At 42.2% G+C, this 14,452-nt stretch overlaps 2 protein-coding genes across 2 annotated transcripts in view; one reads left to right on the forward strand and one right to left on the reverse strand.

Moving 5' to 3' along the window:
- The window catches only part of oplah (5-oxoprolinase, ATP-hydrolysing), a 34,814-nt gene that overhangs the window by 7,295 nt on the left and 13,067 nt on the right, over positions 1-14,452 (forward strand). Inside the window, exons 14-28 of the mRNA XM_022766238.1 lie at positions 74-211; positions 502-640; positions 938-1,050; positions 1,282-1,433; positions 1,597-1,757; positions 1,873-1,974; positions 2,105-2,279; positions 2,649-2,833; positions 2,948-3,094; positions 3,248-3,382; positions 4,492-4,641; positions 4,791-4,948; positions 5,069-5,229; positions 5,370-5,467; positions 5,726-6,645. Coding sequence (XP_022621959.1) covers positions 74-211; positions 502-640; positions 938-1,050; positions 1,282-1,433; positions 1,597-1,757; positions 1,873-1,974; positions 2,105-2,279; positions 2,649-2,833; positions 2,948-3,094; positions 3,248-3,382; positions 4,492-4,641; positions 4,791-4,948; positions 5,069-5,229; positions 5,370-5,467; positions 5,726-5,875 — 2,164 coding nt within the window. The 3' untranslated portion in view covers positions 5,876-6,645. The remainder of the gene's footprint in view (positions 1-73; positions 212-501; positions 641-937; positions 1,051-1,281; positions 1,434-1,596; positions 1,758-1,872; positions 1,975-2,104; positions 2,280-2,648; positions 2,834-2,947; positions 3,095-3,247; positions 3,383-4,491; positions 4,642-4,790; positions 4,949-5,068; positions 5,230-5,369; positions 5,468-5,725; positions 6,646-14,452) is intronic.
- foxh1 (forkhead box H1) lies at positions 10,264-12,715 on the reverse strand. Its single transcript, XM_022766241.1, has 3 exons — positions 12,242-12,715; positions 11,441-11,545; positions 10,264-11,235 (listed from the first exon to the last, which is right to left on the reverse strand). Exons 1-3 carry the CDS (start codon positions 12,713-12,715, stop codon positions 10,264-10,266), a joined length of 1,551 nt encoding a protein of 516 aa, XP_022621962.1.

Here is a 14,452-nt window from a genome sequence, read left to right on the forward strand (position 1 = left end):
GAACAATCTTAGTTGTAAACTTTGACATAAGCACACCAGGCTAAAGCAGTCTTGTGTTTCTTGCTCTCTTCAGCAGTCAGATAACCACTGAGGTTTTCCTCCACCTGCGTTATGAGGGCACAGACTGTGCGCTCATGGTTACAGCTGCCGGTTACCCCAGCAACACCCAGTCCTGTCAAGCTGGAGACTTCCGCAGTGCCTTCACCAAACGGTTAGCTACATGTTTACTCATTTGTTCACTTATGTCACATGTCCTGTACTCACTCATGAATGAATAAATCATTGGCTCGTACACTTTGGCTCCTTCGTGCCTTATGTTTACAGTGTGAAAGCAAATGCACCATTAAGTTAATGTGTCATTTTTCCATAGACCAAAAGCTTAGTAAACTTTGGAACTGACCTTTATATACACTATTCATGCATTCATGTGTTCCCTCTAGCCTTTATCACTCTGTTTCTTTCTCCTTCTCTTATATCACACACCTCCTTTTTTCTTTCTAGGTATTTGAAGGAATTTGGATTCACTATCCCAGACAGATCCATCGTGGTTGATGACATCAGAGTGAGGGGTTGTGGAAAATCTGGTATCAAATCAGTGCACAAAACCAAGATGGGATCTGGACAGGCCAAACCGGTCACGGTATATGGAGTCACTTCACACAAACACAGACCTGAACATTTTGTGTACTTGTACACACATGGACAAACTCTCTCTTTTAACAGGACTTAGGAATCACGTTGTTCAGGCTTATATCTTTTCCATCAACATTTAATTTCCTCCCTTTCATATAATATATACATATGCTTTAATAAATACCAATAAATACATTTAGAAAAGCATTTACAGTGTAATGAAAGAGTAATAACAAAATCCAAACTAAATACAAAATACAACTTATACAACTGTATAGTTATTAGTGTCTGTTCTTCTCTGTAGATGACCAAGTGTTACTTTGAGGATGGTCACCTGGACACCAGTGTGTATCTATGGGAGGAGCTGCCATGTGGTCACAGCATCCAGGGACCAGCCATCATCATTGACAAAAACAGGCAGGCATTTTCCACTAAAGTCTTTTTCAGACATTGAAACCTGCTAAATATGATGAAACGCCTTTTCACTACTTTACATCTATAGATGTCCATATACTTTTTACTTTTCTGGGTTTGATGTGAACTTGGTCTTTAAAGTGTTTCAAATGGCAATAGTGCCTGTATTTACCCTGCCTGAACGTCTGTGCTTGCATAAATGTATAAAGTTTTTCCTGCTCCTTCCTCTATCAGCACCATCCTGGTGGAGCCATGCTGTGAGGCTCGTCTTACAGAGGGGGGCGATGTTTGCATGACTGTGGGCTCTGACCCTCACTGTGCCCTCGGCACCGAGCTAAACACTGTGCAGCTCTCCATCTTCTCCCACCGCTTCATGAGCATAGCAGGTATACCAACAGAGAGAAAGGGTGGAAAGGAGAGAATGATGACGAAGTGAAAAATTGTTAGCGAGAAACTAGAGTTAAAAAGGGATCTGTGAAGCCTCGGTCATGTTCAGTGTTAATTTCCTATTTACTTGTTCACGTTTGTTCCATCTATCTTCCACTACAGAGCAGATGGGCCGAGTTCTCCAAAGAACCTCCATCTCCACCAACATCAAGGAACGTCTCGACTTCTCCTGTGCTGTGTTCGGACCAGACGGCGGTCTGGTGTCCAACGCACCTCACATCCCTGTCCACCTGGGTGCCATGCAAGAGACCGTCCAGTACCAGGTAAGGGGTGGTTCGCTGTGTATGTTTTTGAGTGCAGTCGTGCTGCTGAAGCAACACAGTCCATTAAGGCACAGTGGCATAAAGTAAAGTTCTTTCCTGCTTTTTCTCTGTGCAGATCAGATCACTGGGCAACAAGCTGAGAGAAGGGGATGTCATTCTGAGTAACCACCCGTGTGCTGGGGGCAGCCACCTGCCAGATCTCACAGTCATCACACCTGTCAGTTTGTCTTGTTTTCTCTCTGCGTCTTTGCTCTCCTCAGTATCATTGTTTTCCTTTTTCTTACCTACCTCTCTTTTCTTTTCATATCTCTTTCTCACTAACTTCTTTCTATCTCTTCTCACCCCAGGTGTTTAGAAAAGGGGTGAGCGGTCCAGTGTTCTTTGTAGCCAGCAGAGGGCACCATGCTGACATTGGAGGCATCACTCCAGGCTCCATGCCCCCCCATTCCACCTCCCTTCAGCAGGAGGGCGCTGTGTTCACTTCCTTCAAACTTGTCACTGGTGGGGTCTTCCAGGAAGAGGGTGAGAGATGAGGAGATGAACTTAGAATGAATGTGAGAGGCTGATGAAAGGAAGCAGTGGACATAATGCAGAGCTGTATCTTCTTGTCAAGTCAAGATAAAGAATCCTTGCTTCCTGTTCAAATTACTTGGCTTAGAAGAAGTATTTCTTTGTAAATATACAATGGATTTAACAGAGACCATGCTAAACCAGTCACTTTGCATATTACAGCCAAGCAATATAACAAAAATAATGGGACTGAATGTTAACTGTCAACTTATGTGACATTCATCATTTTCTTTACTCTTTGTTCCCATCATGCTTTTCTCCTTGTCCCTCTTTTCCCCCATTGCATTCCTCCCTCGGCTTTTCCTTCCTTCCCCATATCAGCTGTAACTGAAGCTCTCATGGCTCCGGCCCAGTACCCAGACTGCTCTGGGACTCGTAATCTCCATGACAACCTGTCAGATCTGCGGGCTCAAGTGGCAGCCAATCAGAGAGGCAGCCAGCTGGTGGGGGAGTTGATTGACAGCTACGGACTGGCTGTGGTCCAGGCCTACATGGGGTACATTCAGGTAGGTGTGGCTCCTTGTGAAATAGTGTAAAAGAAAAACAAAAAATATTGTTATACTGAAAAGTATTAAGTACTGCGTGTTGTACTACTACAGCCATTTGTGTTAATGTTTCAGAGTAATGCAGAGCTGGCAGTTAGGGACATGCTGAGAGACTTTGCACATCGTCGACGGCAACAGACTGGCTCCTTGGAGGTGGAGTCAGAGGATTTCATGGATGATGGGACACCAATCAGACTGCGGGTCAGGATTAATGAAGAAGAGGTGAGCAGGGGGGATCTCCTCAGGATAATTCTGATTTTATCTCACACAATGTGTAGATCAACTTGAAAAACATTACAAACTTGCATTAGGAAGAAATCAGATCATTACTGAGTGTGAATATGCAAATAAACTTAAAATCCTCCTTTATTACAGGGCAGTGCGGTGTTCGACTTCACAGGGACTGGGACTGAGGTGTGGGGGAACTGCAATGCTCCACGGGCCATCACTCTCTCTGCCCTCATCTACTGCCTGCGCTGCATGGTCGGACAGGACATCCCCCTTAATCAGGTAAAGATGTTTTATCCTAGGAAAACATTGGGTGGATCCAAGTCAATGTTGAGGTTTGGTTGTCTGTAGGGATGAGCAGGTTCCGTCCAGTTGCGAGTTGGTAAAAGACCTGGATCTGTGAAGCTCCGTGACCACCAAACCCATTCGTCCCCATTTTCTCTCTCTCTCTCTCTCTCTCTTACACCACAGGCATTAGCAAAGAAAAAAATGACACTGATGACCTACAGAACCATATGGTAACTCAGCTACACTGTTGTAAACAAACATTGTGTACCAGCTTATAGGTTCCAGTGTCAGTGAAACAACTGCGAAATGCAATATGTAATGTGAATGAATTCATATTATTTTCACTGTGTTGTTTTTACCTAATCGTCTTCACAAGCCCCCCCAGTGAGGAGCAAACGCAGGAAATGAAAAAATGAGTCAGGACAGGTTTGATGAATGCCACAGAGCAGTAATAAAATATGTGGTGAAAGCTGTACAGTCCTTCAGGACAGAAAAATATTTTGCTTGGTAATTACAAATGACAAAAATTACAAATAAAATACCCAACTGTGATGTCAACATGAATGGGGAAGCTAAATCATTTGTTACACAAGTGAAAACACTACACGTTTTTTAACCAAAAAATGTCTCCATTCCCCACCAGACAAAAATCTTACAAAGATTTGATGAGGGAGTTGAAAGGATTCTGACTCAATAAACAGAATCAGAACTGGATTCAGATTCAATAAAATGCTGTCGAACTCCATCCCTAGTTGTGTGTGTGTGTGTGTCTGCGTGCGTGTGTGTTTTGTTTTTTTTGACAGGCATGCTCAGACAGGCTGCTTTGAGACAGTCATGGTCAAAGTCAGAACCAGATACCTACTACTTACCAGATACTGCACAGCAAAATCAGTGATTTTTTTCCTCTGCTGTAATGAAACAAGTTTAAAATTCATAATTTTAATAATCTGTTTCTTAACACTTCCCTAACACTTTCTCTGTCTGTGTAGTAATTCATCATTCACCTAAAAAAAAATGAATTCAATTGCTTAAAAAATAATATTCAGTTCCATCTAACCACTCTTCATATCATTTTCATCATCTGTTTCCTTTTTCATGTCCAGGGTTGTCTCACACCGATTAAAGTCATCATCCCCCCTGGCTCAATCCTCCAGCCTTCCCAGAATGCAGCTGTGGTTGGAGGAAATGTCCTCACATCCCAGAGAGTGGTCGACGTCATATTCAGGGCGTTTGAAGTGTGTGCCGCCTCACAGGTAAAAAAGGCTGGATTTGTCCATAAAAAATGTTTGCACATTTAAGGTAGTTCAGTATACAGTATATGTTTATTTTTCATGTGTCTTGGGGGAGATATTCTTATTATCCAGCTTAAATTTCTTTATATTGTCATTCTTCTTTCCATCAGGGCTGCATGAACAACATTTCATTTGGCAGTGAGAACATCGGTTACTATGAGACTGTTGCTGGGGGAGCAGGGGCGGGGCCAGGCTGGAATGGGCGGAGTGGAGTTCACAGTCACATGACTAACACTCGCATCACTGACCCCGAGATTCTCGAGAAGAGGTGGGACATGAGTTCAAGTTTGAGTTAAAGAAATTGAAAGTGTGAATTTGTTGTGTCCAATGGTAATGTTTTATTGATATTTTTGCTTTGTACATTGGCTCCTGTATGTTTATTGTTCAGGTATCCAGTGATTTTAGAACAGTTCTCTCTGCGGCCCGGCTCAGGAGGTGCAGGGAAATACTGCGGTGGAGATGGTGTGATCCGGAAACTTTTGTTCAGGAACGAGGTGGTTCTGTCTGTACTGACAGAGAGACGATCCACTTCCCCGTACGGCCTCCAGGGTAAACTCTCAGCCTTTTTTTTTTTCTCACTAAATGAAGCTAGGTTATTTATTGGTCTTTGACATGGTTTTGCATTTTTCCTCATAGCTAGCAGTCTCTTTCTTTTACTATGTAAACTCACTCACTTGTCTATTCGCCAGGGGGTGGGGACGGAGCAGCAGGGCTGAACCTGCTCAACAGGGCAGATGGCAGAGTCCTCAACCTAGGAGCCAAAACCAGTGTCAGCCTCCAGCCCGGGGTAAGATGTGAAAACAAACATTATCAGAATAACAGTAATAGCTCTGCGTATTCCAAATACAAGAAAACTAATTTTGTTGTTTTGCATGAAAATGTTAAAGGAGTACAAATATGAAAATAAACTTAAAAAAAAAAATTATTGTTTATTAAGAGTGTTAGCAAATGGAAGTCACCCACCAGTGCTGACAGAGAAACTTGAAATATTTTTCAGTTACTGAAAAGTGAGTTATTTCTTCTCCTTGTCTGTCTCCCCCTACAGGACATGTTCTGCCTCTACACCCCTGGAGGAGGAGGATATGGAGGAGAAGAGGAAGCAAACAGACCTCAGACCAAGCGCAGGCGCTTGAATGAGACTTTCCTTGAGAGGGGCAGTGTATTTGAATACCGAATGGCACAAGAGGGAGTGTGAGAAGAAATAAGAAAGCAAGAGAGTTAACAGAGAAGCCATAGGAGAGGAGGTAAACAGATGGGGAAATTATAGGAACACAAGCACAATGAAAGATGGAAAAGTAAAGTGAGGATCTTTGATAAAGATGAAAAGATTATTTTAAAGGAGCAAGGAAAACTGTGGTAGCAACACTCTCATCATCATACTGTGAAAAAATAACCTAGATGTAGGCTAGCAGCTAGCTAACAGCTGTCACCATCTTAGTCAACACCACTAGGACAAGAATGTTTTTCGGTCACACTCTTGCAGTATCTGTGTGCTAACAAATAATTTCATAGACGTACATAATGTCATTCAGAAATGTCATAGGCCTATATTTTCAGGATTTATGAAAAATATTCTAACACAATGGTTGTACTTACATTAGTAGGCAAAGTGTTTGAATTCCAACAGCTCAGGCAAAGGAGCTATTTGTTAAGTTGTTCTATTGCTACATAGCCAACATTAGCATTTACAGTTGTTTACTTAACAGTCTAGAGGAAATGTTCAGCAGCAAACTTCATTCTTTACTTGCCAAGAGTTGTCCCCAGCAGTGGAAACTTTTATTACTTATTTCCTTGTACTGACGTTAGTGTGCTAACCAGCCAGACCTAGCCCAGTTGGACTGTCTCGTCGTTTTCCAATACCGAGGTACTGTGGCGTTTAGTCTGTCCTGAAGAAGTTGCGCTGCTCAGAGGGCGTATTATAACCTCTTGTATACACAACAATGGCTGAAGCTGCTCCAAAGACTGGTAAGTAAACAGCTGTTAATGCTAATGCTGGCTATGTAGCAATAGTAAAACTCCCAAATAGCTCCTTTAAAGCTGTCTACAACAAACTATACATGGCATCAAAAACATTTCTGTTGATCGATGCATAAAAAGTGTTGCTCAGTTAAAACATTCCACTTGTTAATTAGATGTTTTTATTATAGTGACTCTGGGCATGTTTAGTAGTCCCATTTTGATAATACATATTACAAGGTATGTTTACAACAACCAGTATTTTATTCCGACTCCAAATTTGCCATTATATTTTTGCCTACTGAAATGTTTTCCAGTTATTAAATTAATTATGGTTTAAGTATGTAAGCTAAAGTAAACCTGTTTTAACTAGAACAGCCACTTATCTAACACCACAACTTGGATGTTCTTCTATTAGGCTATTTCATCAGAAAAGACAAATAAACCCCATTTCTACTAATGAGATTGTCCTCTTTTTCCAAATCATGTCTTTCAATGAAAACAGTAGTTACACATTTCTTGTGTAGGACAGGGGCAATCTGTTGGAAAGAGTTTATAAATGTAATGCTATATATATAAAGATTTATCAAGACATATTGTGAAAATTATTATGTAGCAGTTGTGATTTTTCTCCATACCATATTATTTATGTAAAGTCATTCTTGGGAGGGCTCTGTGTCATCAATTTAATTCTTAGTTAAAGGGTTGTTTGGTGAAATTGTTAATGAACATTGATTTGACTCATTCAGATTTGTGTATGCAGTTTGTAAAAGAAGCAGGAAGGCTGTACAAATAGTTCAATTAACACTCTGCTGCCTCCAAGTGTTTGAAAAAAACAACAACACATACAATGCACATGGGTTTTTGGTCACTCACTTCTTACAGTTGAAAGAAGTGTCATACATGTAAATTCATGAGAGGGAGTGTTGAGATAAAACCCAGAATGGTTGTGTGTGCTTGAGGGATGGAGACATGGTGTCCCTTCCTCCCGTCTCAGGAATGATCAGGGAGCGGAGAAACAAGGACGGTGAGGGAGTGCAGGCATGCGTAGGCAGCTGATAAAGGGGTAGTGGCCACAGCAGTGGAAGCAGCAGGAGGCTGATGGCTGCTGGACTGTTGATGTAAATCAGCTGTGTGTGTGTGTGTGTGTGTGTGTGTGTGTGTGTGTGTTGAAAACTCCAATGCAGATACCATGGACTGTGGATCAAAGATAGTTTCCTTGTTTATGGATCACAATTCCTGTGGTAAAACAATCTATCATACTGAAAGGATTTGGGACTCACACCCTGCTGCTGCCTGGAACGATCTGTCTTTCCACTTTATACACTGACTAATGATCAGCTTGAGAATCTGTGTTCTTGTTATGGGACAGTGTGAAACTCTCTGTAAACAGAAAACAAGTATGAATCAAGAGAGAAGTCCACATTCAAACAAAGGAACAACACTCATCTCAGCCAATCTGGAAATAAAAATGCAACCATATAATATTTTGTTGGACTGCATGTCATTAGTCCAAGTACATGACCAGTAGAGTCATAGATCACCTAATGGCTCCTGCAACAGGAAAATGGGTAAATTGTGGAGGAAACATTGAACTGATAAGTAGATATAAAAGAAAAAAATGAAAAAGTACAAAAACACTGGTATTCAAAGTCTAGTTAACCATACAATGAGGTAGCCTGTTGTACATTGTACTTGTAGTTCTTATGATTGTTTGTTTAACATTTTGAGGACATTTACTTGTGAAAGAGTCATTTATACAGCATGGTACTGATACTTTTACCAGTGTTTCTCTACATTTTAGACACCAAAGGACCACAGTGCAAAGATAATGGCAGATGGCAGTCTATACAGATGTTTTTACATTAAGTTGTAAATTTCTCATTTGTTTCTTGAGTTAAAACAATTAAAAGTACTCAGGGGGGTTTGAAATGCAATGACCTCTTCGCTCCTCTGATGCTGCTGCTACAACTCTCCCTCTAAGTAGCTGCCATGAGAATATAAAGCTTCATATTTACCAAGGGGAGAGATGCCACCCTGAACTTCAAAAGTATTCAGTATTCATTTGTGGAACTAAAAATAAAAAGTTATGTCAGTTTCCTTGATATAGCATCTATGCTCTCCTGTGAAAATGGTCAAACTCTAAATATTGGACTATTCACTATGTATAGATTTCTGGAAACATCAAGCATGTTAGCTGAACTGTGCAGAACCACCACAGTCCAGCTTTAAAGACAAAGAGGTTCCAGCAAATAAACCAGATGTGCTAAAACTAAGTGACATAAATGAAATGATAAAGTAGAAACCAACATGCACATAATCAAAAGAGTAAGTTGTTTAAAATGATTGTGCAGTTTCAGTTTACTTATTGCTATATAGAACACTGAGCAGCACAGTTAAAATAAACAGCATTTTATTACATACCCTGTTAAACTCCATGACATTCTTTTGATACTTAAACCTCTGAGCTGACCTTTCTCTTCAGCTCAGAACTGTACAAAGCCTTAACAAGACCACAGGACAATGGCAAGAAACTAACAAAAACATTCACCTGTCAAGGTAGGCAGACATTTAGAAGCAATTTCCTTTGGAAGATGATAGTGATGACAATAAAATAGTGCAAAAATATCCGGCAGTGCAAAGTCCACAGGAGACACGTCCCAGTTTGAGGTAGATGCTGGTAGTTGCGCAGTAATAGTCTTGAGGACATGCAGCGTTTTTACAGATTGATTAGAATCTAAAATTGACCCCACTTCTATGCTAAATCTGTCAAATTCACAATCAGTAAACACCAACATGAAAAAGCTGATTATAGGGCCACTGTCTATCAGGTTAATATGCTATTGTAGCTGCACAGAACCAATTCAAACAGTCCAGACTCACTGAAATTTAAGACAGGAAAACATTACAGTAAATGACTTATCCTGTATAATTAAACATCTGAACAAACAAACTCAGAAACCCTGACAAAGAAACAATGTTTTTCACTGTATTTGACAATTTGAGACTCAAATTTACTGCATGTACCATCTACATTCCAGCCCATCATTAGTATTTCACATGACTGTAAAATCCAAGAAAAAAATCCAACAATACATTCAGCAGTCACAATAGGTAGACAACATTCAAAAGCAATTCATGTAAGAAAGCAAATTCATGCCAATAAAAAAAAAAACAGTGCAAATAACATTGGCAGTGCAAAGACCTTGTAGTAATACACACTCTATTTAACTGAAAGACTGAGGTAGATAGGTTTTGTTGTATAGCTGTTTGAGGTAGTTTTGCTCCTAATGAAAGCATGTAATACTCCACCGAAGGAAGGTATTTCTTTAAAAAATACTGCGCTTGGAAAAAAAGTAAAAGATTGGCTTTTCTTCTTGCTAAAAACATGAATCCACCAATAGCAATGACGGCAGTGTAGCGCCCTTTGCATATTACTCATAGACAGGCAACTTCGCTTGAGCTGGAGGCAATGATTGAGACTCAGTTTAGGAAGAGCTGCTGCAGACCTGCGGTTCCTTTGTGGCTCTTGATTAAAACCTCACCCCCTGCATCATAGTGGTTTAACATCCGTGCATGTTTGAGCGGCACTGGAGCTCAGGTTGAGTGGTGGTAATTTAGAGTCTGTCAGTACTGAGGGTACCTGTTTAGGGAAGGTCCATTCTGCAGGGTGTACTGACTAGGTGGTTGATGATGTGAGTGAGGGTTCTGATTGGCTGGTACTAGGACATCAAACACACTCTTATTTGGAGGCACAGACTGCAACATGTTGTCCAGGTCCATGATGAGGGGAGGGGCTTGGACTGAAACTCGCCCGCTGGGGAGGATGGGCCAATATGCATGACCTAGGAAGTGACCAGGTGCAACAGGAGAGCTACCATAGCCATAAAGGGGAAGCCCACCATGCAGCGGCATTAGAGGACCTCCGTTGAACCGCATGCTGGGTGGGGCCACAGCATTGGGGGGAGCATATTTGGCGTAGGATGTAGGGAGCTCCCATGGAGGTGTAACAGTCTCCCGTCTGGCTGATTTGTGCAGCGGTGGCCTGTAGTCCTCATATCCGTCTGACCCGGCTTCACCATCTGGAGGAACACGCTTCCCAGACAGGGACACTCCTTTCCATTCTTCATCAGAGGAGGAGGAAGAGGTGGAGGCTGGGCTGGCAGAGCTGGCAGAGGCACTGCGGGCAGAGGATGCGTAGCGTGGTCGTGGAGGAGGAGAGGGCCGAGGGTGCACCACCTCACCCCAGCAGTCCCTGGTAGTCACATCCATATCCCCGGAGGCACTGGTGGGTCGCAGGCTGTGTAGCAGGGAGTCGATGGCAAAGGACGAGTCCAGCTTAGGTCGGAACAAGTCCTCCTGTGGTGGGGAGGGATTTCCAGAGCGCATGGGAGGGAGGGAGGTCACAGGGTCAGAGGTCGGTTCAGATTCTGGCTTGTGTCCCTGTAGGATGTAGGGGGCCAGATCCTGGGCAAAGATTGTCTCGTCCTGGCGCGACACAGCCGTGTTCTGCCTCTTAAGGAGCTCCAGAGGAACACGGCTCAGCTCCACTGCCCAGAAGTTACCTTTGCCCTGAGGCTTACCTGGGTCCTTCAACACCTACAGGTGGAGGGAGGATGGACAGTGAGATGAGTGCTTTACAAGCCAGCCAGGCAGTACTGACTAGTTTCACAATTAACCATCACAATAACTCCATATTCTAACTTTCATCTACATTAGCTGTATAATAATATAAACTTCTAGCAATATTTCCCTCAAGGCCGATCTGACACAAGTTTTTTTTATACATTTTCAACATACAAACCTTAACAAAGCAGTCATAAGAGGAGAGGTTGTGTCGCACGGAATCCCGCCAGCCCTTGTAGTTTCCTTTGAAAAATGGGAAGAGGGTACTGATCTCCTTGAGGATCTAGAAATAAAACAAAAAATATCAGCATGACTGTGTGGTCCGACACAAGCATCAAAGACGAAGCTTCTCGACAGAGAATTTTAGTATATTTGCACCTAATTAAAGCACATTCTTAACTAAACATACACTGATTTGATGACTGATGACTTTACATAGATCTACTGGGGCTTAAAAGTTAAAGTTACAGTACTTGAGTACGTTCAGTGCTGTACACTGGAATGTTGCAGATGTTTACACTTGAACATAAGAATTAAAATTACATAAGCATGAAGAATAGATGTGAATACACAGAGCTTAAAGGCCAAGTGAAACCTGATTTTACCATGTATTGTATCTTATCACTTTCCTGTTACAGATCAGTGTCTGGTTTCACTGCAGTCCAACCTTATCAAAGCAAACCAAGAATGGTAGGGATGGTGGTCACTCAAGTGTCACCAAGAGGTGACTGGTTTGTGTCACTTAATAAACTGTAAAACAGCAATCCGTCCATGCACTGACAATACAATTAAAAAGAAGAAAAAAAATATGGGAATATAGGAAAGACCTTTCCTGGTAAACAAACTGCAGGTTACATATTTTGTAACTGAGTGATTTTCCTCAACAGAATATTGTGGAAATAAAGTGAGTTCAAAAGCAGCCTCGTGCCTAAAGCACTACGTGCACTTACAAACACGAACGATGTGTTTTCGTAATTACCTCAGATAATGTCAGTTTCTTCTCTGGAGACCTTTGGATGACCATAGCGATCATAGCAAGATATGAGTACGGTGGTTTTGGATACCGCTGATAATTCTTTTTCTTCCCATCGCTGCTCCTACTCTTCTTCCTTTCGGTGTTCCAAGAGTCCCGGGCAATAGTTTCCTGCTTGAAGTGGGCATCTGGAGCATTCGGGTATGATGAGCCCGGTGATATTGTTTTATCCATAAAGGCTGTGGCACTGGTGAGATGTTCGGGGCGCGCTGCGGGCTTCTCCGAGCGCGGCGGGTGCTGGGGAACCATCTGAGCCGGATGGTGAGACCAATGTTGGGCTGGAGAGTTCCGCGTTACACCGCTGGTAGGAAAACTCTGCTGCGCATTTCTGTGGAAGTCAAGTTGATGGTCGTGGAGTTCTCCGATGTGGGACAGAGCGGGTGGTGCCAAGAGGCTCTGCTCCGGCCAGTGCTTTGTCATGCTGATCAGCCAGGGGGAAGATCGGCCCGCACGTTCGGACAGGAGCGCGGAGAGGGGGAGGGAGGTCAAAGAGCCGGTCCTTAACTTCTGGCAGACTGCTGGCTCCAAGCTGACTCTATTTGAAGAGCAAACAATTAACAGTTTCATGTAAATCCCGCTGCGTAATCGAGGAGAGAATGACGCGTTATCTGGGAGCTGAATGACTGATCGCCCCGGGGATGAGGGGGGGACTGGGCAGGGTCAGTGTACAAGGAGGGGAGAGAGAGAGAGGAAGACAGTAAACCTGTAAATAACCCTTAAGATAATATCAACATGCCACTTAGAACGTAGATTCCGACTTTGCTTTGGAAACAGTGTTTAAAAGATTTACGCACAAAAGCTTAATGTAAGTGATGGATAAGTCAATACATTTCATATAAAGTTTATTTTTGAGACATCTCAGACACTGAGATCAATCTCAATCTTAGTCTTAATATCTCCATAAAAAATTAGTATCAAATAATACTGAAGACTTTCTTGTCGAGAGTGACACTTCGGGCTCAGAGGCGAAAGGTATAACTCGTGGGGGATGGGGTGGGCTAGAAGAGAGAGGAGTAATTTCGACTGAAGCTTACATGCAATCAACAATTTTTGGCGAGCAATATACATAAGGAACGGCTAATATACAAACACTGAAAGATAAGAAGTTGTCAACTGCAGTAATTGAGGAATCATTGCTCTAAACAGGCTACATCAAATAAATGATCAGAATTCGTGGAATTTCTTTTGAATTGTGACAAATTCAAAGTATCAGTATCAAATTTGGCAGGTTAACCTTATTCCGGAGACCAAGCCATGCATGTGTCAGCAACTCAAAAAGGGCTTTTCTATTTTGAGAATAGTTTACAAATTGGAGCTGGTCATCAGATGCAGAGTAAATAATAAAAGAGGCATTATTGTGGAGCTCTGAGAGCGCGCAACATTCTGGGGGTGTTGTGCGCACAGTGGGGTCACCCCGGGACTTTGCAGGACGGCATTCAACGTTGAAAGACTAAAGTTTCGGGAATGTATGTCCTTTGTTCATGTTAACGCAGTGCTAATGTGCAAACCCTTGCTTCCCAGCAAGACAGTGAAAACAAGTTGGATTAGAAGGAACCCCACTGGCGAGCTGGAGACTGCTCCTTCCCGAAGAAGCTGCTTAGCATGTGACGAAATACAGGGGCTATTCAACACCATTTGTGGGTTTTTCTGGCGCTTACAAGCTGCAAAGTGTTGTAGTTGGGTCGGACATTCACACCTTAAAACAGGAGCAATCATGTTTTCCCCAACTGTTAGAAACTGCCTCGAAGTATCTCTCAAACAAAAACCACTTTACTCGATCTGAGAATCAACAACCTGTAATACCACACGGCTAAATCTTACAATGACCTCTAAAAGTTGTTGTTTTTTTTAACTGTTTATTTATTCAGCGTTTTTATTCCACCTGTGGATATATTACATCTGATAAGATAAAGAAACACAACTTTCCTGATTCAAGTGATTGTACCGAGATTAGTCACCAGAAAGACAGAAAAACTAAGACTGCACGGCTCAATTACGACGTTGCTTCATCCATAACATTAAGCATGGCATTTAACCCACATTTGCATGCTGTACCTGAAAAATGGATTTCACCTCATCGAAACCCTGGTATCGTTTTCAGAAATAATTCCCCTTTGTGAAAAAACTTACCACGTGAATTTGCAGCTTTTGCAACTT

Source organism: Seriola dumerili, unplaced genomic scaffold (assembly GCF_002260705.1).
Source record: "Seriola dumerili isolate Sdu_G_001 unplaced genomic scaffold, Sdu_1.0 BDQW01000822.1, whole genome shotgun sequence".
Taxonomy (NCBI): Eukaryota; Metazoa; Chordata; class Actinopteri; order Carangiformes; family Carangidae; genus Seriola; species Seriola dumerili.

Bases quoted from the DNA above. Each gene is read 5' to 3' on its own strand.
- foxh1 (XM_022766241.1), bottom strand. From the start codon at position 12,715: ATGACAAAGCACTGGCCGGAGCAGAGCCTCTTGGCACCACCCGCTCTG. The intron at 11,546-12,241 runs GTAATTACGAAA...TTTTATTTCTAG, and splicing joins AGAAACTGACATTATCTGAG to ATCCTCAAGGAGATCAGTAC. The intron at 11,236-11,440 runs GTTTGTATGTTG...CTCCACCTGTAG, and splicing joins CTTATGACTGCTTTGTTAAG to GTGTTGAAGGACCCAGGTAA.